Source organism: Oncorhynchus mykiss, chromosome 5 (genome assembly GCF_013265735.2).
Source record: "Oncorhynchus mykiss isolate Arlee chromosome 5, USDA_OmykA_1.1, whole genome shotgun sequence".
NCBI lineage: Eukaryota > Metazoa > Chordata > Actinopteri > Salmoniformes > Salmonidae > Oncorhynchus > Oncorhynchus mykiss.
The window spans coordinates 69,967,942-69,993,774 of record NC_048569.1 but is presented as its reverse complement, the minus strand read 5'-3'; the positions used below and the strand labels follow the sequence as shown (position 1 = coordinate 69,993,774).

Below are 25,833 nucleotides of genomic sequence, written 5' to 3'. Positions count from 1 at the left end.
AAGCGGCGACGAATGCGGACAGGTCAGGGACCATGGTAGGCCACCAAAAGCATTGTCGCACAAAAGCCAGGGTCCGACGGGAGCCCGGGTGGCAGGCAAACCTGGAGGTGTGGACCCGAGCCAGGACCGCGGAGCGGACGGCGTCAGTAACAAACATCCAGTTATCACCCCCCCCCCCGGTTTTTCACCGTTATGTCATTGAGACCCCGATAGTCGATGCGCAGTCTTGTCCTTCTCCACAAAGAAGAACCCTGTGCCTGCGGGAGAGGAAGAAGGACTGATTAATCCTGCAGCTAGGGAATCCCCAATGTAGGTCTCCATCGCCTTGGTCTCTGGTCCCGACAGAGTACAGTCGTACCCGGGGCGGAGTAGTGCTAGGGAGAAGGTCAATCCTGCAGTCATATGGTCGGTGCGGCGGAAGCGAAGTGGCGCGGGCCTTGTTGAACACCTCCCGGAGGTCCTGGTACTCTGCGGGAATGCCGGAGAGGTCCAGGGTAACTTCCCAGGAAGACGTCCCGGGGCAGGTTGTGCTGACTTCAGGCAATGGGCGTGGCAGAATGGGCTCCAGCCCATGATGGCACCAGTAGACTAGTTAATTGGGGATTGTGTCGCTGGAGCCAGGAGAATCCCAATACCACTGGAAGCTGAGGAGACTTAATGAGCAGGAACTGGAATGCCTCACTGTGGTTTCCTGACACACGTAGGTTGATGGGAGTGGTGTTGTCGGTGACTCGACCTATGGAGTTCCTGTCCAGTGCTCTAACATTCATGGGAATGGAGAGGGGCTGAGTGGGGATGCCCAGCTCGGGAATTCAGGGTAGAGTCCAAAAAGCTCTCATCAGCCCTAGAATCGATGAGGACCCGGAGAGATTTAGACTGATTGCCCCACAGCAGAATGGCATTAAACGGAGTGTGAGTAAAGGAATCAGAAAACCCACCAGAGTACCCGCACCTACCGGAGAGCCTTTCCTTTTAACGGTCAATAGGACACAAAATTATCATGAGTCCCACAATACAGGCAACTCTTAGTGTTGAGCCTGTATAGCCGTTCCGCTGGAGACAACCCAGCTCTGCCTAGTCGCATAACTCGGGAAACGGTGACCTGGCCGTCTTCGGCAACTCTCGGGGAACCTTGGGTAGCCTCGGGTTCTCTCGGCAACGGGGCCATCGGGGACTTTCGGGATGCCTCGGAGGCGAGGTAGAATCCTTGGATGGGCGAGCGAAATCAAATCTCCTCTCCCTCCGTCGTCAAGGCAATGAAGGAATCGATGAGGGAATTCCCGGGCTAATTATGGTGGAAAATAAGTATTTGGTCACCTACAAACAAGCAAGATTTCTGGCTCTCACAGACCTGTAACTTCTTCTTTGAGGCTCCTCTGTCCTCCACTCGTTGAACTTGTTATCAGTATAAAAGACAGCTGTCCACAACCTCAAACAGTCACACTTCAAACTCCACTATGGCCAAAACCAAAGAGCTGTCAAAGGACACCAGAAACAAAATTGTAGACCTGCACCAGGCTGGCAAGACTGAATCTGCAATAGGTAAGCAGCTTGGTTTGAAGAAATCAACTGTGGGAGCAATTATTAGGAAATGAAAGACATACAAGACCACTGATAATCTCCCTCGATCTGAGGCTCCACGCAAGATCTCACCCCGTGGGGTCAAAATGATCACAAGAACGGTGAGCAAAAATCCCAGAACCACACGGGGGGACCTAGTGAATGACCTGCAGAGAGCTGGGATCAAAGTAACAAAGCCTACCATCAGTAACACACTACGCCGCCAGGGACTCAAATCTTGCAGTGCCAGACGTGCCCCCCTGCTTAAGCCAGTACATGTCCAGGCCCGTCTGAAGTTTGCTAGAGAGCATTTGGATGATCCAGAAGAAGATTGGGAGAATGTCATATGGTCAGATGAAGGAGGACAAAGAATGCTGAGTTGCATCCAAAGAACACCATACCTACTGTGAAGCACGGGGGTGGAAACATCATGTTTTGGGCTGTTTTTCTGCAAAGGGACCAGGACGACTGATCCGTGTAAAGGAAAGAATGAATGGGGTCATGTATCGTGAGATTTTGAGTGAAAACCTCTCCATCAGCAACGTGTCTGGGTCTTTCAGCATGACAATGATCCCAAACACACCGCCCGGGCAACAAAGGAGTGGCTTCGTAAGAAGCATTTCAAGGTCCTGGAGTGGCCTAGCCAGTGTCCAGATCTCAACCCCATAGAAAATCTTTGGAGGGAGTTGAAAGTCCGTGTTGCCCAGCAACAGCCCCAAAACATCACTGCTCTAGAGGCGATCTGCATGGAGGAATGGGCCAAAATACCAGCAACAGTGTGTGAAAACCTTGTGAAGACTTACAGAAAACGTTTGACCTCTGTCATTGCCAACAAAGGGTATATAACAAAGTATTGATAAACTTTTGTTATTGACCAAATACTTATTTTCCACCATAATTTACAAATAAATTCATTAAAAATCCTACAATGTGATTTTCTGGAGAAAAAAAATTATCATTTTGTCTGTCATAGTTGAAGTGTACCTATGTTGAAAATTACAGGCCTCTCTCATCTTTTTAAGTGGGAGAGCTTGCACAATTGGTGGCTGACTAAATACTTTTTTGCCCCACTGTACATAACAAACAAGCAGTAGATATTGGTTACTAACAATGATGGAAAAAGTCCCTAGTGGGCTAAGCCGATATGACGCCTTGGTAGATAAAGGGAAGAGAGTGTGGACTGAGAAAGAGCGGGAAAGACCACATGGATTCATTACACACAGTCTATAATTATATTGATTGAAATGCTAATCGTTTGCCCATGAATGGCCGCTCGTTTGAAAAAAATTAGCAATTCATATTTACAACCACATGTTGTTGTTGTCTTCTCTGTTGGAATCAGGTCCGTCTGCAGGAGAGTTCATCAGAGTCTCTCTGGTTGCGTTTCCCAAAATATCAAAATCCTTCATGTTGTTAGAATGGATACTTCAGAGTACCATTCAGGAATGTTCTCATAGAATAGCAGTATTGGCGGTTGTCTGTATTCTCGTCCTAGGTTTACGTGATTTCTAGCTGCATACTAGTAATTCATGTCTTAGATCTGCTCTTATTCTGTAGGGATCGATTAGTCTCAGATTTTAACAATTTCCAGCCGTGTAGCCAATGCTCCATGTGGTATGGTTTTGCCCTTTGGTAGAGTTGTAGTTTAAACCACTTCACACACCAGCGTCACCCGGCAGGTTTTGGTCTCAGAAATTAAACCATTTGCAACCTCAGCTCACGCTGCGGTTTGCTTAGTCTGATGTGAATTTCATCAGGAGTGGATTTCAGTAGAAAAGGGCAGTCCATGATGCCAACGTAATGTCTATGCTCATGTCGGCTTGGCCACTGACTAGTTAATCTTTATATGAAAATCCATACTCATTTAGAAGGTTAGTAGCACATATTTTTTCACAAATAGTTTTATGTGTAATCACATACATTTCACAATATTTAGATGTAAACCTGACAGCTGGGAAATGTACACTCTGAGATACAGTTATGTGTGTTTCCTGTCCTTCATGAGATCACTACATGAAACACTCCTCATAAGGGACAGCGAGGTGTCCACAGACTATTCCCACATTCTCAAAAGTAGCAATATTGTTTAATTCTCACCTTTTTGGTGATTAGAAGTTTGGCCAGGTCTCTGTTCTGGGAGACTCCCTCAATACTGCATGGTAGTTTCTACCTGGTATTTATGACCTGAGGTAATAATCCTGGGTTAGGAGAGGTGAGGGGGGGGGGGGCATGATCTACACTCAGAAAGGGCCACATCATGACAGCGCAGTGACCGGTGAGGCGGCGCTGCTAACAGCCGAGTTACTGAGGGGCTGTGAGGTTACCTTCGTAGTAGGCTGCCTCCGAGCCAACCCACAGAATTGCTCCAGCAAGATGTCCAACGCCCTGTCATGGTGTTCGGGCCAAGGTGTGGACCCCCTCCATAAGGCTACGAAGCAATTCCTTGTGCCTATTAATGGTGGCTCTTTGGGAGGAGATGGCGTTGCGCAGCTGGTCCGAGTCTGCTGGGTCAGTCATGGACAGGTTGTACTATCATGTTTCAGGTAAGACCCAGATGCAGACCATGTCGAAGTAACAACAGTTTATTAATCGAACAGGGGCAGACAAAAAGCAGGTCAAGGGCAGGCAGAGGTTTGTAATCCAGATAGGTGGGGCAAAGGTACAGGATGGCAGGCAGGGTCAGGGCAGGCAGAATGGTCAACACCGGGAAAATTAGGAAACAGGAACATATCGAGAGACAGGAGCAGAGGGGAAAACGCTGGTAGGCAAAACAAATCAAACTGGCAACAGACAAACAGAGAACACAGTTATAAATACACAGGGGATAATGGGGAAGATGGGCAACACCTGGAGGGCAGATGAAACCGATCAGGGGGTGACACCACCTCCTTTTCTGTTTAACCCTTTAACTGTCTCCTCTTGAAAAATATATGTATATTTACAGTACCAGACAAAAGTTTGGACACCTACTCATTGCAGGGTGTTTCTTTATTTGTATTATTTTCAACATTGAAGAATAATAATGAAGTCATCAAAACTATGAAATAACACAAATGGAATCATGTAGTAACCAAAAAAGTGTTAAACAAATCTAAATATATTTGAGATTTGAGATTCTTCAAAGTAGCCACACTTTGCCTTGACGACAGCTTTGCACACTCTTGGCATTCTCTCAACCAGCATGCATGCATTTCAATTAACAGGTGTTTGGAATTTCTTTCCTTAATGCATTTGAGCCAATCAGTTGTGTTGTGACAAGGTAGGGGTGGTATACAGAAGATGACCCTATTTGGTAAAAGAACAAGTCCATATTATGTCAAGAACAGTTCAAATAAGTAAAGAGATATGACAGTCCGTCATTACTTAGCCTTAGAAATTGCAGCCCAAATAAATGCTTCACAGAGTTCAAGTAACAGACACATCTCAACATCAACTGTTCAGAGTGAAGGCCTCATTCAGAGTGAATGAGACTTCTATGGTCGAATTGCTGCAAAGAAACCACTACTAAAGGACACCAATAATAAGAAGAGACTTGCTTGGGCCAAGAAACACGAGCAATGGACATTAGACCGGTGGAAACCTGTCCTTTGGTCTGATGAGTCTGAATTTTTGATTTTTGGTTCCAACCCCTGTCTTTCTAAGACACAGAGTAGGTGAGCGGATGTCTCTACATGTGTGGTTCCCACTGTGAAGCATGGAGGAGGAGGTGTGATTGTGTGGGGGTGCTTTGCTGATTATGCTGTCAGTGAATTATTTAGAATTCAAGGCACACTTAACCAGCATGGCTACCATAGCATTCTGCAGCGATATGCAATCCCATCTTGTTTGTGCTTATTTCCAATATAATTTGTTTTAAAACAGGAATAATGACCCAACACACCTCCAGGCTGTGTAAGGGCTATTTGACCAAGAAGGAGAGTGATGGAGTGTTCCATCAGATGACTTGGCCTCTGCAATCAGGGATGGGATGAGTTGGACCACAGAGTGAAGGAAAAGCAGCCAACAAGTTCTCAGCATATGTGGGAACTCATTCAATACTGTTGGAAAAGCATTCCAGGTGAAGCTGGTTGAGAGATTGCCAGGATTGTGCAAAGCTGTCATCAAGGCAAAGGGTGGCTATTTTGAAGAATGTCAAATATACTACATGATTCCATGTGTTATTTTATAGTTTTGATGTTTTCACTATTATTCTACAATGTAGAAAATAGTAAAAATAAAGTAGGTGTGACAACTTTGGACTGGTACTGTATATATTTCCCTATAAAATCCTACAACTTCCAATAGTTTTTTTTCTCAGATTTAATGTTTATTTTTAGAAAGGACAGCGCTCTACAAGGGATTGGGGCCCATGTTGACTCCAATGCTTCCCACAGTTGTGTCAAGTTGGCTGGATGTCCTTTGGGTGGTGGACAATTCTTGATACACACAGGAAAGACCCAGCAGCGTTGCAGTTCTTGAAAACACTCAAACTGGTGCACTTGGCACCGAGTACCATACCTCGTTCAAAGGCATTTAAATGTTTTTTGTCTTGCCCTCAGAATGGCACACATTCACAATCCATGGCTCAATTGTTTATTCTTTAACCTGTGTCCTCCCCTTCATCTACACTGATTTGAAGTGGATTTAAATAGTGACATCATTAAGGGATCATAGCTTTCACCTGGTCAGTCTATGTAGTGGAAATGTGTTCCTAATGTTTTGTACACTCAGTGTATAGTGCAATGTCACCTAAAACAGTTTTCTTCCATTTTGAAATGATCCAGGTTTTTCCAACATGTTTCGCACATGTTCAGACTACCTTTTGAGATCATTAATATTTGGCAAAGTAGAATTTTTGTATTAATATTATAGGCATTATTTTAGAGGCAACATTTAGTCTGAATATGGATTAAATGACCTCAAGGGGCATGAAATGCAGTTTCACCAATTTGTTGCATAATATAGTGTGTTGTCAACAATGCAATATTTTATTCACCAATATAAGTATTTGCATAAAAAAAAAAAATCATACTTTATAGTACCTTATTATTGACTTATGAACCGCGTGGTTGAGCACATTTTTTGCCTTTTTACATGTTAACTATTTATTTACAAATTCCTACTCTTCAAGGTCTCTACTAATTGTTATGGTGCCATATTTATCCCTCACCAACTGAGTTCCTTTCTTTTATCCCACATCTTTGATGACTATTTTTTTGTTTTCGTACAGCCCTCTGAGTGGGTAAAGTTAGTGCCACAACACTGAACTGCAGGAACCCAAAAGGATACAAATTATGTAAATTGATGCAGGGGGGCTGGGGGAGTTGACCAATCAAGTTAAAGTGAATTTAAAAAAATGTCATGTCCACTTCTAAATCCACTGTCAAGACATACTCTACCAGCAAAATGTTTATCATTTAATTTGTTTATTTCATTTTGCTTTACAGTAGTTATCTTGATGATGTGTCTTTTTAAGCCTAGCCTTAAGAGGACAAGGCTTGTAGAAAATGGCAAACACATCAGGAACAATAATTGCACAGAGTAATTTCACATTTCACATTAAACCTATCAGACCTTAATTCTTTTCCCTTCTTGCATCACAGTTCCTCGCTCCCATTGAACATTTCATTCTATGATTACCTCATAAATCTCCATAACTGATCTGCCATAAAAGTATATTTCTTTGTCTGAAACAGCCTCAGCCAAAATCACTCTAACTCAGCACAATGACAACAATATTTTCCCCTTTTAAGTGACCCAAAAGAACAACTCAGCAATATGTTGTTTTAATTTTGTTGTACAATGTAACCACCAGGCATCAAAGAAAGGCTGTTTTTGAGGCAAGTGCGTTTAAACAGATTCTCAGACAATGAAACTAAGGACCATTCTGAACTGGTTGAATCTCTCTTCAATAACACTAGTCTCTTTTTATTTCTCTTTGTTCTTTCCCAGAGCCATCCAGCTAAACCCCATCTATTTCCGCCACCATCTGCGCCAGGCCATGGTGTATCGACTGCTGGGGAACCCATGTGCCGCGGCGAGGTAAGAGTTGGTGGTAAATGCTAGGGTGTGAGGAGGGGGTCCTCCACAGGAAATGAAGATAGATTAACTTTGGCTAAAGCCCCAAGTCATTTACAGAGGGAGGATGAACACATGTCCAGTCAGCGGGTTGTAACATCGGCTCGCCGACTGTTGGATCCGTCTTTTCCAGGAAAAATATGTTCATGGAGACACATAAATACTAACTGCTCACTGTAGTATGAGTAGTGGGTAGAGGACAATTAGACTCATAATTACATTCTCTTCTAACGCTGCCATAACCCAGATACTAGAAGCCATCACTTCCTACAGCTCCGGTGTTGTTAATGTGTCCACCAGTAGTTCCCTACATATGACGGTGCTTATTCTATATTGAATGAGGAGGGAATAAATCTCAAAGGGCTCCAGAGCCACAGCCGACCGTCTGCTATTTATTTTGTTAATGTCCCTTCCTGTTTCATCATTATCGAACCACATCATTGGAATGGACTGGAGCAGAGAGCAGGTTAAGTTTGGTTAATCTCTCTCACTCTTTCCCCCCTCCATCCCTCTTTTGAATTGTCTGGGGGACCAATTAAATCAAAATTTAGCGACCTGCCTACTAATACAAAAATAAAACGGCCTTATGTATTTAGCAGTTTTCCGTGTGCATTAGGGCTTTGATAAACAGTCAATGGGAAGGTCAGTTGCCTTTTCTTGGGTCTCTGTGTTGGGGTTCTGGCATTGGGCCTGAACTGAATGGCTACAGTACAGTTGTCAGGGATCCAGGGAGGAGAGGGAGAGGAGGACACAGGCAGTGGACAGTGCTCTGTCTCTCCTCCGGACACGTCTCAGACTCCTGTCCATTCCCCTCAGGTCAGCCAATGCTGACACTGCTCTGTCCTGGACACTCCAAAACAGAAAATCAGCATCTTTGCCTAGGCTCAAATCATCGTAGATTAGTGAACTGAGGGATGCACCTTGTCAAGGCATTGCATATGCGGTTTCTGTTATGACATTTTACATTTGAGTCATTTAGCAGACACTCTTATTCCAGAGCAACTTAGAGGAGCAATTAGGGTTAAGTGCCTTGCTCAAGGGCACATTGACAGATGTTTCACCTAGTCGGCTTGGGATTTGAATCACCAACCTTTCGCTTAATGGTCCAACGCTCTTAACCGCTTGGCTACCTATGAGAAAAGCAGCCATAATCTTGGCCTGCTGAAAATAACTGATTAAATGTGTCTTCTGGATGGCACATTGGTAAAGATTGCTTGTGTGTACCTCTCTGGGTACAGTAGGTGTATGAGCTACAATGGAATCTTTGTCATACAATAGACTAAAACCTTTTTTGTTTTGGAATTTCAAGAGATTTTGTGCTTAGCCTTGCTTATAAGGCACTCCATTTTCTTGGAAATTATATAAAGCCATATCAAAGCTAATTACATGGATAAGTGAATGCATTCCTTAAGCCGTTTCAGGTGGGCAGATAATTAACGAACATCAATCTCATTTAATATTCATTTAATGGTTCTGTTCTTTTATATGCCAATGGTAGTGAGAATGTGATGGATTCTTCCCTTTGTTCCATGAAGAAATCCTGCTAGTAGAAGGATCTCACCGTGCCTCCACTGAATTGTGCTTTGCAATTTTCCTGACATTTGGTGCACTTTCCATCATTGGACAGTCATCTGCAGACAATTACATTACAGGTTGCCACCTTGAAGATTGAATAGGAATGTTTATTTGACCACTCGTATGCTATAACATGTCTCTCCTGTAGAGGGTTTCTTCCCAGGAAAAAGGCTCTGTGAAGAATGGGATTTTAGACAAAGGAATTTGTCCATTTAAGCAATTAAGGGTCATGGTTTCCTCTCTCTAGTGTCAAACTGCGTTGGCACAGAAATGTAATGAATAGAGTGGCTCTGAATTATTGAATACCCATACAATGCTGCTGTGATCCTAATAGCCTTTTTTTTTGGCAAATATGTTTTACATGTTGTAGGAACATTTATCACTTGACAAATGTGGCCGTTATGTGCATTAGTGATCCGCAGGTTGACTCATAACTTGCAGTCCCCACAGTTATATCCGCGGTGTGGGCGGGTTAAGGGTCATGGAATATTGTGTGGATGAAGGGCGGGGTAGGTGGCGGTCGGGTTGAAACAATACATTTTAAAAAATCTATAAATGTTTTTCTTTCATTATTTTTTGTCTAACTGGCATTAGTACATAAGTCTAAGCTTCAGGGCCTAACTTTACACGCGCCAGATAGCATACACGCCAATCGGGCAGCAAAAGTTAAGGTCTATCCACTGAGGCAAAAAGGACAATGTCTGTGTTTTAATTCGAAAAGCGAAAGCTGTGAAATGGAGAGTTGAAAATAAAGAGAAGAGAGGGCCAGAAAAGTCATGTTTGGGAAAGATTTGATGAAATGGTAAAAGAGGATGATAGCAGTGCCTATGTTATGTGAATGATGATTGTGCGGCGCTATAGAAATTTGACAGTCACAAGATGGGGACTTCAAAAAAGCCTATGGCACAGAAGGGAAATGTAGCCTACTGTTCAGATGGGTACAATGGAAACTGAAATATGGACACTGACTGTAGGTCTATAACTTCTCACATAGTCTTAATATGAACTCCTGTAGAATTAAGCATTTCTTGCAGTAAAATGGTACTGACTCAGGAGTCGAGAAATATGATTTCTTCGTTTCAGCATCTTGAGAGGTGCTATCTTTATAAGCATCATAAAACATGTGTCCAAGCCGAACTGAAATCTTATCAGAAACATGTTGGGGGGTTATTTTCACAGCTTTCTATTTTCTCACAACTGGTCAAACTGATGTTATTTAGACATTCCCCCCCCCCCCCCCCCCCCCAATAATATTTTTTTTCCCAAGGTCCCTAAACGTCTTTGCTCTGTGAAAGAAGCAGAGAAGGCAGAGGAACTTTACCGACGTCAACTAGATTGAAGCATTCTTTCTCTCATTTAGGACATATTCTAGTGAGCAAGGGTTTATTTAGTCTTCTAGGGAAACATACAAAGACAGGAGAGAAGGTGCATGTATTTAATTATAGACTAACAAATAGCCTACCAAAATTCCATAATTATAAGCAGAAAAATATCTAAATTAGGCTAAATAAATCCTGCACCCCCTGTGAAATCGTTCCGTCCTCTCTGACTGTAGCCTACAGATAATTTTCTATATTTGCAGGTTAGGGTCGGGCATTTTCACTTTAGTACAGTAGGACAGTTGTAGATGGATTATTAGCAATTGCGTGCAGGTGAACAAACAGGTGACCAGCGCACCGCTAATGTGCATTCCATTTAAAAAGAACTACTTCACTGTAATCAGATGGCTAATATTAATACTATGCATGCCGGCAGTGGCGGATTTAGGTATGGGCGACATGGGCATTTGCCCAAATGGTGACATTTGCGTAATTTGGTTTTCTATCACTCATTTGCACGTCACTTCAGTGATATCATGTCACCATGTGGGACTGTGGGTCAATTAACCTTGTCAGAGTGGGCACCCTGATTGTAGTTTGTGAGCTAGGCAGGCTACTGCCTGGGAAGGTCTCCCATTCAGAAGTACGAGCTGGGGAGGGGGGTGGGGGTAGGTTGACCTCAGGTCTCCCCACTGGAAGCCCGAGGTTGTGGGAGCGGGGGAATCTATCAAATAGCTCACCTCTAACTTTGTACAGTACTAATGCAATTAGTAAAATCAGTCACACTATGAAATGGTTAAGAATAATATAAAACCGGTCTGCACACCACCAAGGTGAATTGGTTTAGTCTTGACTCTTGGTTGACAGTGTTGGGGGATGGGTAATGTATTGATGCTCGAGTGCCAAATCAACACAAATGGATAAGAAAATGTCTAAGCCATCAGGTGCCCAGTTTAGGAAAAAGAGGAAAGAAGAAGAGGAGAAATGCGCAAAAGATAAAGGTATGCAGCTATGTCATCTCTTTATGAGTATAATATTATGCATGTCATGAAATAGGCTAACAAATAATAGTGTTATACTAGCCTATGTTGCTATGTTGCTTGCTATGCTATTACACATAGGGCGACAATATTCCGTTTTCTGTCCAACTAGCTTACATAGTATTAGATATAATTTCACACAGTTTCATCATGATAATGTGTGTAGCCTGCAGCAAAATGATTACAACCTGAATAGCACATTATTGATTTGGTTAACTTTCATTGAGGTGACATCATAAATGTTTTCTGTGATTGTGTGACTATGTCCTGAGCTCAGTAAGGGGAATTTCCAATGCTGTAGGCTTACTTAGAAGACGTCTATATCATGCTGATATTTTGTATCTTTTGTGATATATTGAGTCTTTTGGGGTGTCTTATGCCTAGTATTAGCCAATGAGGTTGGTTGTATGGTTCATGTGGTTCCTATTCTGAAAGTTTTATAAATGGTGCATAATGACATATATTTAAATGTGCAACAAATGTATTTAGGGTGTCAGACTCATATACTGTATTTCAATGTAAATTCAGGGGCACTTCTGAAATATTTTGGAGCACCCTCTGGCACTGGCCAGGATGAGGAGCCATCTACCTCCTCAGCCACACAGGCCTCTTCAGAAATGATCTCGGAGCCTCAGAATGAGGAGCCATCCACCTCCTCAGCCACACAGGTGTTTTCCCAAATGTTGTCTGAGCCTGAGGATGAAGACCCATTTGCTTCCACTTCTCCCCAGCAGGATTCTTCAGGTGTGTTTGTGCACGAGCACGTGTGTGTGTGTGTGCATGTGTGTGTGTGTGTGTGAGTACACACGCATGTGTTTGTGTACATCCCTGCATAACATAAACAAAATAAATACTTTCCCTTTTGCAAAGTTTTAAGTTTCCATATTGTAGGTAATGATGATTTTATTATTACTGGGTATGTATGTGGGATGTTCCACCACTATAAAACTATAAATGCTGTGAATAATGTGTGTAAACTAATGTCCATGTGCTCACCATTAGAAATGCATTCCCACCAAATCCTGCTGCTGAGGATGAACCACTGTCTACAGACTGGCCTTCAGTTCTGACTGACAGAATTCGGACACGACTAGTTTGCGAGAACCAAGTGAGGTACCACCTAACTCTGTTTTCCCAAGGAATGAGAGTGATGGAAGAAGTTGCCACCACCAGTATTTCAGGAAGACCTTGGTGAGTGGTGAAACAATCCCTAGAAGTTGGTCCGTGTATTCCCAAAGAAACAACAGCCTCTTCTGCTACAAACTCTTTTCTAAGAAGAAATGTAATTTAGCAAACTCAGGTCTGACAAACTGGAAACATGCAAGTTCGTTGCAGACTTCACACAACAGCAGTTCAGAACACCAAAACTGCATGAAAACATGGAAAGAACTGGCAATGAGGATCAAAAAAGGGGAAACAATTGATAAACATGAGATGGTACTTATGGAGGATGAGAGGATAAGATGGAGAGAGGTGTTCACACGTCTGACTGCTATTGTGCAGTCTGACAATTAGAGATCTGGCACTAAGGGGACACACAGAAACACTGTACTCTCCATCAAATGGACATTTCCTCAAAGAGGTTGAACTGATGGCACAATTTGATCCAGTCATGAAAGAGCACTTTAGCCGTGTCCAAAAATGGACCTTGAGTCACACCACCAGCTACCTTAGCCACCAAATACAGAATGAACTCATTGATTTGTTGAGCAGCAAGGTAATTTCAATAATGGTGAGTGACATCAAGCTGGCAAAATGATTCTCTATAATTCTAGATTCCAACTCAATTGTCATCCACACTGAACAGTTGTCAGGAGGAGGAGTCCCTCATAAAGGAACATTTTATGGGAGTTTTGGAGGCAGAGGAGCCAACATTTGATCCCATGATTCTCAAAAGATTAGCGTAGCTAAAAATTACTTTTGAGGACTGCAGGGGACATAAGACTGCAGGTCTTATGATAATGGGGCCAACATGAGAGGCAAAAACAAAGGTGTCCAATCCAGACTCCTGGAAATGAATCCAAGAGCTCTATTTATACCATGTGGGGCTCACACATTGAACCTGATTGTGGCTGATGCTGCTAAAAGTTCTGTTGATGCCACAGGTTACTTTGGCATCTTACACAAACTGTACACCTTGTTCTCAGCCTCCACACAGTGATGGGCCATCCTGAAAAAACATGTGGACATCACTTTGAAGATGTGGACTGAGACAAGGTGGGAGAGTGTCGAGCCACTGAGGTATCAGGCAGCAGCAGTGAGAGAGGCACTGAGGTATCAGGCAGCAGCGGTGAGAGAGGCACTGATTGAGGTGAGGGATCAAACCAAAGACCCTGTGATAAAGATTGAGGCCCAGTCCTTCTCAGAGGAGGTGGGATCATACCACTTCAGCATCTGTACAGTGGTGTGGTATGACATCTTGAGCCAGATCCAACATGTGAGCAAGCTGATGCAGTCTCCCAGATTGCATGTGGATGTTGCAGTCAGTCTTCTCAGAAAGACAGAGAGAGGTCTCAGCAACTACAGGGCAACAGGCTTTATGACTACACAAATGTCAGCCAATGATATTTGCGAGGGAATGAATGTAGAGGCTGTTCTACAGCAAAAAAAGGCTGAGGTCCACAAAGCAGAACTTTTCATACAAATCATTTGATGAGCTTTTGATTGATGCCTGATGAAGCTGGAGGTGACATTTTTCAGTGTCGTTGTTGATGTTGCAACCTCAGCCCTCCAGGAAAGATTTTCCACATTGGAAAATGTAGGAGACAAGTTTGAGTGCTATCAACCTTCCAAAGTCTCTCAAATAAGGAGCTGACAGAACAACGTGAGGCCCTTAGTATGACATTGCACTATATAAAAAACACTCAGACTTGGATGGCAGAGAGCTTGTGCAGGAACTGAAGAACTTGCCTGACTTGCCATTAAAGACCATGACCCTGCAGATAGCAATACTGGGTGATTTTAAAAACCATAGTTAATCAATCAATAATATAATAATTATTTTAGTAAAAAAATATATTTTTAATTTACAATCTGTAGAAGTTATGAGAATAGAAAGGTTCAATACTTTTGTGAAGCATCACTGCACAGTTGAAAAATATATGGCAAATAGAAATCCAAAATGGGTGATGTTGAGAGATAGATGGGAAGGGTTGAATGGAGCTGAAGGGTGGGACTAATAACAAGATAAACAATGTAAAACATACAGGGTCTGTAGAATGTATATAGGTTCAGAGCTTTTGTGAAATATCACAGTTACAAATATAAATCAAACTTGATGGACATCAGAAACAAAGGAAGGACTAAAAACTAACAAAATATAACTATTGTAAAATAGATTGTGTCTGTAAAATGTGTATAAGATATATAAACTGAAGGTAGATGCCTAAGTGTTTATTGGTTTGCCTCCAATTTGGGGAAGGGTGGTAGTGTTTGCAGGGAATAATAAATGCATATTCTAAAAAAATATATGTATGTCTATATAGGTATGTGTATGTATATATGTGTTTATGTATGCATGCGTGTATATGGGGGATTGAAAATGATGCAGACAATTACATTGATGGAAGCAACATTCTTTCCACAATATTAAGCTGATCCACCCCTTAAAGGGGGGAAAAAAATCCCTTCTTTTGGATAGGGGGCAGTATTTTCACGTCCGGATGAAAAGTGTGCCCAAAGTAAACTTCCTGTCCCTCAGGCCCAGAAGCTAGGATATGCCTATAATTGGTAGATTTAGATAGAAAACACTCTAAAACTGTTAAAATAATGTCTGTGAGTATAACAGAACTGATATGGCAGGCTAAACCCCGAGGACAAACCATCCCAAAAAATAATAATTTCACCTTACCACTGTTTTTAATGGCTAGTATAATTATAAGCCCAAGTCCTCCCAAATTGCAGTTCCAATGGCTTCCACTAGATGTCAACAGTCTTTAGAAAGGGTTTTTGGAAAAATGACCCAGAAATTTTAGTTTTTCTAGGTGGCTCCCATTTTGGCTGTAGTGTTTCCAAGCGTGTGGAGGAAAGCGCGTTCTTTCTTATTTATCTCCGGTAATGAACACAATATTCTCCATCTTAAATTGTATCATTTATTTGCGTATTAGGATACCTAAGGTTTGATTCTAAACGTTGTTTGACTTGTTTGGAAAAGTTTATTAGTAACGTTTGGGATTCATTTTGTATGCATTTTGATGGAGGGAAACTGAGTGGATTATTGACTGAAGCGCGCCAGCTAAACTGAGTTTTTATGGATATAAAGAAGGGCATTATCGAAAAAAAGGACAACAGAAGAAGATCTTCAAAGGTAAGGCATATATTATATCGCTATTTCTGACGTTCGTGTCGCAACTCCCTGGTTAAATGATTTGTTATGCATTCGTGTGCTGGGCGCTGTCCTCAGATAATCGCATGGTTTGCTTTTCCTGTAAAGCCTTTTTGAAATCGGACACAGCGGCTGGATTAACAACAAGTTAAGCTTTATTTTGATGTATTGCACTTGTGATTTCATGAAAGTTTAATATTTATAGTAATTTAATTTGAATTTGGCCCTCTGCCATTCCATCGGATGTTGTCGAGGTGTCCCGCTAGCGGCACGCCTTTCCTAAACATTAAACGAAAAAGAGAAAAAAAAGACCAGGACCCTGCTTGAGCTGCTGATATTTATACACAAAAGGGAGCTCTCAGAAATGTATCCACATTTATTAACTGCTCTCAGAATTGGTCTTACTCTTCCAGTGACCGTAGCTGAAGCAGAGAGGAGCTTTTCAAAGCTGAAGCTCATCAAATCCTACCTGAGGTCCACCATGCCACAGGAATGCCTTAGTGGCCTTGCTGTCATCAGTATTAACCATGCAATTGCTGGGCAGATTTCTTATGATGATGTAATTGATTACTTTGAATCAAGGAAGGCAAGAAAGGTCAGGGTTTAGATGGCAGTTGTGCAATTTAGTTTGTGTGTTTCTTGTTTGAAGTGCAATAGTGTAATAATCAGGTTCTCTTCTTTATAAGTGTTATTCTATTTGTGTATTTGTGTGATATAGGATTTGTGCAATTTAGTTTTTTGTGTGTTTTTTGTTAGCAATGGGGTAATCGTGTAATAATTAGATTTTCTGTATTTGTATTTATATACTACAATTTGTTTCTATTTGTCTTTGTTACTTTTTGATATTTATGAGTCTTATTTTGTATATATTTTTATATTTATATAGTTTTAAATGTTGTCTGAATAAAAATGACAGTTAGTGCAGAATGGTGCTTGTTGTTGGCTGTGGGGTAGCTGAAGGTGGGGTTCTCCCAGGGAGCCATACAAGCTAGAACCGCCACTGCATGCCAGTCTCGCTTGGCTTAGAGTTGAGGAAAGACTGACTGCTTCACTTCTTTTTTTTATAAGAAACATGTTGGAAATTGCAAGTTGTTTGCACTTACACAAAGCACTGACCCCACGAGACACCAGTTTTTTTTAGTCCCCAGGTCCAGAACAAATTCAAGGAAATGTACAGTATTATACAGAGCCATGAGTGAATGTGCAAGTGAACAGCAAACCTGTTTTTTTTTTTAAACATATAAAGCAACCCCTCACGGCACCACACCTCTCCCCCGTGGGAAATACTTGTTGTATGTACTGACATGTATGTGTAACTGAAAGATGCACACGCGCTCACAGACTACATTTTAATATTTGTAAATGTATGTAAAGTCTTTTGTCTGTAATGTATTTTTTGTTATCTGTCAGAGCCCACTAAGACTAGCTGTCTCCATTGGCTAATGGGGATCCTAATGAATCAAATGTATATCAATAGACACATGTATGCCATGATTATGGGAACTAGAGGAGGTAGGCTACTGAGTGCCTGGTGAATGGAGAGAAAAATATCCTGTACACACCACTAACTCATTTTCTTATACAATTCACTTTTGTCTTCCATTATGCATACATCTGATTAGCCAAGCCCAGACCTCGGATTTGTGTGAGAAAAGAGCTGTTGAATGCCAAACCTTTTGCACTCGGGAGCCAAGAGTATGTAGAATGCTGACACCAGTAGAAAACAACGCCATTCTCTACAGCTGCATGTGCTGCTAATGGAGCAGCTGTGGCGTGTTGGGTTGGGCTGTTATTTTCGGCAGCTTTGAAAGACCATTCTTACAATGGTGTGTCACCTGAGTATCAGAACATATCTATGTTGTGGTACAGTACAGCTACCTGGGCTGAGCTGCTGTGTGAAGGGAGTTGGTGGTGATGATGAATTGACCATCCCCTAGTAGTCCACTGTGCTGTGGGGCTGCTGTGGCCTTCCTCTTACCTTCCCCATCACTTTGGTTTGTTTTTTTCTTCCTTAGCCTTTAATGGTGTCACATTGTGAAGTCTCTACACAAGCTGCCTCTATTGGCCATTTTTTCAGGCTAGCCGTCACAAACGGCCCCATGCTGTCAGACTGGTCATTATCTTGATATGAGGGGTCAGGCCGGTCCCAAATGTTTTTTTCTGTCTTGAGATTGTTGTTTTTAGGTTGTCATGCTGTCCTTTGACAAATCTCTTATTGTTCGTCCATACCCCCCATGTGGCCAGAGTGAGAGCACTAACAGGAACTTTTCAAATTAACCCAAATCCCAGTCTGCCTGTTGAATTTAACTCTGTCAAATTGACTGCCAGCATCGACATAAAGGAGATATCAAGAGGACGAGGAGGCAGGAGGCTAGTCTCATAGGGCGGTCACAGTGCAACCGGAAAGGTTTCCAATTCCAAGTGTTTTGAAGATGTTTTTAAAAGGCTTTTGATAGCTACATCTACTTTCCGTGACATCACTCAATAGACAGGGCCTCTCATGTAAGGGAGCTATTGATCTAATCATCCCTGTTACCTTGGACCCTCAGAAAAGGGGATTAAGGGGTCAATTGACATTATTGGCAAACCTGTTTTTATAGCTCTCTCTGTTACAAGAGTGGCATGACAGGATTTTAAATGGGTGTTTGCTTTCACTCTGTAACAAAGAGAATATATTTTAAACTGAGATGACTGAGAACTATGGCACTCTGCTTCCAAACAATAGCTGTTTCTATATGCAGCTTCATGCTATATGTAAACTATGCCAGCAATTAGCATTCCATTGAATGCTTCATGAGGGGGAAATCCAAGATGCAGGCTTCTCGCAATCTTGGCTTTATTGTAGAGATCGCATAGAGTTAGCACTCTGATGTACATTGAAAGCTACCAATGCATTTGACCATTTAATTGTTGTGGGAATGCTAAGACTCTAGGGCTTACTAGATGGACTTCACGCCCATTAACCAGGCATGAGTCCTAACCTCCGCTGTAGTCAATAGAGGCTGGTCCAACAATGGGAAATCAGTTGCTTCACTCTTTGGGGAGTGCAATTGGGTTTTCCTTTCTCAAACACACCAGTGCTCTCATGAGGTTCATTGATTGTGGCTGTGATGATGACTTCAACCATGCCTGGCCTCTCTCTCTCTGGCAATCCAGGCCCACTGGCCCATCCATCCATCCCTTAGAGCTGAGCCATCATCATCAATGTCAGATGAACCAATCATGACCAATTACTGGGATTATCTTTCAGTGATCACAGCACATCTGGCAGCCATCAGCCACTGTATAGATTGTTGGAAGCAGGGGAGACAGCAACCTGGCAGGCCAAGGCATGATCCTAGCTGCTAGAGACCTGGCCAGTGCCAACAGGGTTGAACTGCAACTAGGGGAAAGGGGCATACCTAGTCAAAAACTGAATGCAATCAACCGAAATGTGTCTTCCGCATTTAACCCAAACCCTCTGAATTAGAGAGGTGCGGGGGGCTGCCTTAATCGGCGCCCAGGGAGCAATTGTTGTCGGAGGTGGACTGCCTTGCTCAAGGGCAGAACGGTAGATTTTTCCACCTTGCCGGTTCAGGGATTCGAATCAGCAACCTTTCGGTTACCGCCCCTAGAATATTATTATTATCATCATCGCCACTCAGCCTCTTTCTTCCAGCCCTTGTCCCAACAAGTACCAACGCTTAAGATAATTTATTGGTAGCTTCTTTTCTGGTGGGGAGCCAAACATCAGCCAAAAAGAGAATAAATCTTTGATGTAAAATCAGAGAGTTGCTTCATCAATTTGACAAATGTGATGTGTTCTTCTGGCGGCTTGTGTCACTTTCTACCAAAGCACTGAAAATGATTTTACAGTTATGTTACCACAGTGTCTTAAGAATAAAAACTCAAATCCAATGTGCCTCCACGAGTATAGAGGTAGTGTAGTAGAGACAGACAGGAGTGTGACTGCATGGTGGGATGATTTTAAGGGTCTTTCACAGATGATTGGTGAACATGTTTGTGGAGGATTTATGCATTATCAGATGTGACATCTGTAAGGCGACACAGTGTGCCATATACAGAGCCCCCAGCCATGGACGGGCATTGGCTATAAATGGGGCATGCTAAAGTAACCCAAAGGTACTCTTTGCAAAACAAACAATACCTGACCTTGTGATCGTTTACGCTATGCAGTTACTCATTTGTGCAAGATCCACTTACAGGCATAGTGCTCCCAAGACTAAACGTGGTAGAATGCTTTTTCAGTCCCTTATGTTTTTTTTGTATCATGTCATGTGCAATTCATTCCTCTTTTTTTTTGTTGGCAACCTGGTTATTCTGAGAACATGGGACAAATACACAAAAACGACATAAAGGTTTTTGAATGGCAGGATGCCAGGCAATAATTTTCCCTTGACATATAGTTATCCTTACATCGCAGGGACACCAGAAACACTGAAACTGGGTCTTATGTCTGCTATTTTGGTTGACTTTTTGATATTGCTGCAGATGGTTCTTTTGATAATGTTATCAGTGCTATGCTGTTCCATTTTAGAAGAATGAAAACCTCTCTGTTTTGTATGTGCTCTGCTTGACTCTGCTGTGCTTTGCTCTCCTGTGCCATGCTGTGCTATGCTAGACTATTGTGTATGCAGTTTTCACCTAGCTATTGAATGTGTGTGCTGTCTCTCTTGTGCCTCTCTCCCCACAGAGTGTAACATCCTGATTGAAATTTGTCTGATAGTTTTTGTGTGTCTCTGTCCTTGTCATTAGGAGTGCCATGATTGCTGACTGGGTGTACTGGCTGTCCGGGGGCTCAGATGAACACATAAGCAAGCTCATCAAACTGTATTGGCAGGTGAGAACAGATGGCCCCAGAGCAGAGACGAGGGGCCCACCGCCCAATCAAAAGCTCAATGAATGATTATTACTTAAAAGACTGCCGACTGAGGTAGCTCTTTGCATATCAATCAGGCAGAACGCTGCATAGCAGTAAACGGTTTATAATGAACCAGAGCACAGCGGGGTGGCACCAAGTGAACCTAACCTCAACACTGGCAAGCAAAGGTCATCCAATGAATCAGCCTCTAGACTACTGTATGGTTACACAAACATTGTCCTCTCTCTAATCTAACCTTAATGACCTCAACCACTACTATCACACAATTTACAGAATTGACAGAATACATGTAATGTGTTTGCTATGTTTTCCCATCTTTACTTGTCTTGCATATATCTAGCATTGTAACCATGTAGTACTGAATATAAACCCCAAGCTTTGTACATGAGTTTCCATAAGATGTTGGAGGTTGGCGAAGGAACACATGCAAACATAGAGGGAATTACACTCGCTGAAGTTGCTTTTCTGCACTTCAAGTTTAGCAGAGGAAAGGTGAAGAGTTTTTTTTTTTTAATTCAGAGGGCAAAATGAATGCTTTTGCCCTTGAAAGTGGGTTTGTACGGATCTGCATTCGCTTGAAATCGAGCCTTGATTTGCATTTGCTTGAAGTGAGATGAGTGCGGGATAGATTTTAGTATTCAGTACATCAAGCACCTTCCGTTTTATTCATTTCCGTCCCATGTGAATTTCAATACGTCTGTGTGTGTTTATCCTGACGGCCCTTAAACTAGCTCCCAACATCACACACAGCCTTCTACCCACTGTGGGTTTCAAGTCCCTCAGTGAGGGCCACAGATTTAGAACCACACTACTTCTACTTTGAATGTTTCCTTTGTCAAATAAGCAGGGGAGAAACTTCGGACTGGTATTGACGTCAAGGAGGCATTTTGTTTTTCTATCGCATGGCCTTTTTATGGATAATCTTTACAGCTAACTCATTCCATATTTTATTGCAATACTTTCTCACTAAACATGCACATGGAAATGAATGTTAATAGAAAATATCTTAGAGCCCATTTGTTTCATTGTGATATATTTTCTTGCCTGCTGACAAATGGCTCAGAAATTCTCCATCAAAACAGAACACCCCCAAATAATTGAATCAATGGGCGAAAACACAACATTATCTCCCTAAGTACTGTAGGGAGATAATGTTGTGTTTCTCTGGGTGGTCAGACTATTGAAGCCTCAGCTCTTTCTCCTTAACTTATCAATAGAGGTGATTTAATAAGGTAGCTAGCTAGTGATCTGAAGCTCAAAACGAACTCATTGACATAGTACTGTAATCTGTTTATTCTAATGTCATCTGAAATAATAAGTAGATGGAAAGCTGAATTGTCTGGTCGGGTAATATTTCCCTTTAGCTTCAGACAAATGTAAAAGGTTATGGTAAAACCAAAGCCATGTTAATCCCCAATCCATAATCTGTTCCCTCTCATTCAGAGTGGATTTAAAGGGAGAATAGATTAGTCCAGGAAAACCGTTAGTTTCCCAGTTGCAATGTTTTATTCATCCCAACAACCCAACGGAAAGCATAGCAATGTTTAAAATTCTTAGACATTTTCTTGTTTACAATACATTTTTTTCCCCAGTCCATCAAAGCACAGAAAACAGTAAGAACAAATGTAACCTTCAATGGCCAAATCAGCAGATCTACTGTAGCAGCTCTTGTAGCAGCCTGAACAATTCAATCAGCTCTGCATTTAGTAACTTTCATCATTTTAGGAGTGTCTACCTCTGAGTAAGGCCAGTAGCGTACCATCCTGTGTCCCACTGCTGGCTTGCTTCTGAAGTTAATCAGGGTTGGTCCTGGTTGGTCCCTGGATGGGAGACCAGATGCTGCTGGAAGTGGTGTTGGAGGGCCAGTAGGAGGTACTCTTTCCTCTGGTCTAAAAAAATACCCCAATGTGATTGGGGACATTGCTCTGTGTAGGGTGCCGTCTTTTGGATGGGACGTTAAAGATCACATGGCACTTATCGTAAGAGTAGGGGTGTTAACCCTGGTGTCCTGGCTAAATTCCCAATCTAGTCCTCATACCATCACGGTCACCTAATCATCCCCAGCTTACAATTGGCTCATTCATCTCCTCTCCCCTGTAACTATTCCTCAGGTTGTTGCTATAAATGAGAATGTGTTGTCAGTCAATTTACCTTGTAAAATAAGGGTAAAATCTAAAAAAATCAAAAAGGAAATTAGATAATGGTCTTCTCTTACTCTCTTCCCTGCCTCTCACGACTCCACAATCCCAGGCTCTGTTGGACGAGGCGATCATCATGGAGGATGGTTTCTCTGTCATGTACACCCCGTGCTCTGCTGGGGACTCCGTGGGGGATTGCATCGCCAAGGCTGAGGAGACCTTCAGGAAACAGAACCCTGCCTTCACAGACTACCTGTTCACAGGTATGGAATATAGACCAGGGGGAATGGGAGCGAGGAATAGACTCATCTCTATGAGATTCATCCTTTAGAAATGATAGAGCTCCCTCCAGTAGAAGGAGTGAGTGAGATGAACTTGGTTCTCCCCCACATCTTCCTCTCAGCAGGAGGCTGTACTGTAGCCTGTTCTACTCACTGTCAGCCTGCATCTCAAACTAGCAGGGGTCAAACACACACACTGCCAGTGCCTCAATTAGCCTGCCCTGCCTCATCTTTCCACCATGCCCTCCTATCGAAACAAATGCATATCTACAGATCCCTGTCTAGATCAAATAAGCTGCCCTCTACCGTGTTGTAGCCACATTAGCTGGTTACCCCCCCATGTAAGTGTGTTCCAATTTGAGAAGTGCTGTTCCATTAACTCTTAAAGATGCAGTACGTGATCTTAAGCACTTACAAATTTGTAACATATTGTACGAATTGGAATTCGTTAACGTATTATACGTATTGCAAAAAAAACATTTATATTTTTTTTTTCAAATGCAGGACATAACATATTTGAAATGGATGACATAGTACACAATTGTGCAACATTTTCAGGGAGCACTACTTCCAAAACTACAGGCTGAAATAATACAAAACCTCTGGAGACTCACTTTAATTACCCTCTACACTGAGACATGGGCTCTGAATGGTGCATGTGTCCGCAGACAGGTTCGATTTCTCAAACTGCCATGGGGTGAGGCATGAGCTGTAGTGTCCAGGAAGGTCATCAGCAGGAATGGTTGGAAGAGAGGAGGAGAGGAGAGGGGAAGGAGGAGGGAAGGGAAGGGTAGTACCCAGAGACAGTGGACGAAAAGGGCTGAGGATCTCTGAAGGCCTTGACTAAAGTTGTGCTCAGTTCTTTGCTTCCACCCAGCCAGGATAACAAGCCAGACCAGTAACCCCCGGTGACACAGGTTAGTGGTCAGAGAGGAGAGGGGAGTGCTCTCTGGACCAGCCTCATCAATAACACCACCACACAGGGGAGGGAGAGATATACACAGACACACACACACACACACACACCGAGAGAGGAAAGAGGAACATTCACTTGAGTTGCTCCAAAAGTCTAGGCTACAGTATTACTATTATAAGACTCAGTGAGTCTTGCTGAAGGGTATTGCTTTTTTGTATTGTATATTCATAGACACAGCAGGGAATTCATCATCCATCCATCACCACTTTGAGGGTGAGTGTCTGTCTGGGGTGAATCCTTTTAAGGCTAATAGCATTAATGTAACTTTGACCCAAGGGTCAGCAATGCCTTGAAAACAACCCAAATGAGTGACCTGGTTTGGGAGCAAAGCATCCATTGTGGGGGACACTGGTAATACAGTAGGCTATCCAATTCCAATGGCACCCAACTCCCTATGTAGGGTCCCTATTCCCTATGAACTGTCATCAAAAGTATTACACTAAATAGGGAATAGATTGCCATTTGGGATGCAGCCTAGTTGTAATCCAATCATTGGAATTCTATGGAGAACACATCATCCCCTGCTGTGGCTTCTGTCAACTTTGCCTTGGGGGATGAAAAAGGCAATTTCCCCATTTTTACGTATTTATGGTACACTATGCATACAGGCAGTAACATATGAAAGGGCTGACATTTGTGTGTGGTTTTGAATTTAATATTTACGGGTGAATTGGCCTGTAGAACATTACAAGACTTAAAGACACTACTTGTATGTCAGAGCATTGTGAGAATAGCAATCAACAGACTCAAGAAGAATCAGCATACCCAAGTCTGTCTCTCACACATACTGTGCATTATATTGGTCATATACTAAAAAGACTGATTGGATTCTATTGATTTGAGAGAAATGAGCTGTTCGCTAAATATGGTGCAACACACCACTTCTCACTTCTGAGATGTACTGTATGCCTTTGATGTACACTGTCATTGATGAAATTAACCTAATAAATAAATAGATTAAGATTTACCTTGAATGTATTCATGTTAATTACGCAGCCCTCCTGTTCCTCTCTGCCTGTCCCCCAGACCCCAGTGGAGGTCACCTGCTGCCCCAAACCACAGACTGGAGCAATCCCCCGTCCACCCAGCAGAAATACGTCCTCACCCTGGGCTTCAGGAGGGGACAGGACGGCAGCTTCCTCAGCAAACTCACCAGCAGGACCTGCCCCTCTTTTACAGGTACAGATACTGTACATCTCACTGATGCTTAACACTGCTGGCACACACAGAACACAGAAGTCTGTTGCTAGCAGCTGTTGTCACTGATTTTATTGTCCTGGTTTTAAAATGGAGTTTGTACATCTGTTGAAGCATGCTTGTTTTATTATGGACGTGTAACTCTGAGAACTGAGAGAGTCGATAGAGTTGTTTTCTGAAGTGGTTGCAGATGATGTAGAATATTGAAGTATGCAGACAGACAGTTCCAAGTCACTGAACCCCCTTGACATCACACAGAGTGGTATGACTGTCACCGAACCCTTGACCTGGTGATCACGTCACACTGTCAGCTCTGTGTTCTCACAGCACCTTCATACTCACGACACCAAAGAGATCCCACACACTTTCTCTAAAAACAGACACACAATTCTCAGAATGAACAAAAAGCAATGCTGCCGAGAGACATTTAATATTTATTAGCGACTATTCAGACAGGGTTGTTGCATACCACAGTACTGCAGGC

The 25,833-nt window shown here is 42.5% G+C and overlaps 1 protein-coding gene across 1 annotated transcript in view; it reads left to right on the top strand.

Annotated features, from left to right (window-relative positions):
* LOC110524459 overlaps positions 1-25,833 on the top strand; it is a 54,514-nt gene that overhangs the window by 10,943 nt on the left and 17,738 nt on the right. The window contains exons 4-7 of the mRNA XM_036979053.1: positions 7,492-7,581; positions 20,631-20,715; positions 23,008-23,158; positions 25,179-25,331. Coding sequence (XP_036834948.1) covers positions 7,492-7,581; positions 20,631-20,715; positions 23,008-23,158; positions 25,179-25,331 — 479 coding nt within the window. The remainder of the gene's footprint in view (positions 1-7,491; positions 7,582-20,630; positions 20,716-23,007; positions 23,159-25,178; positions 25,332-25,833) is intronic.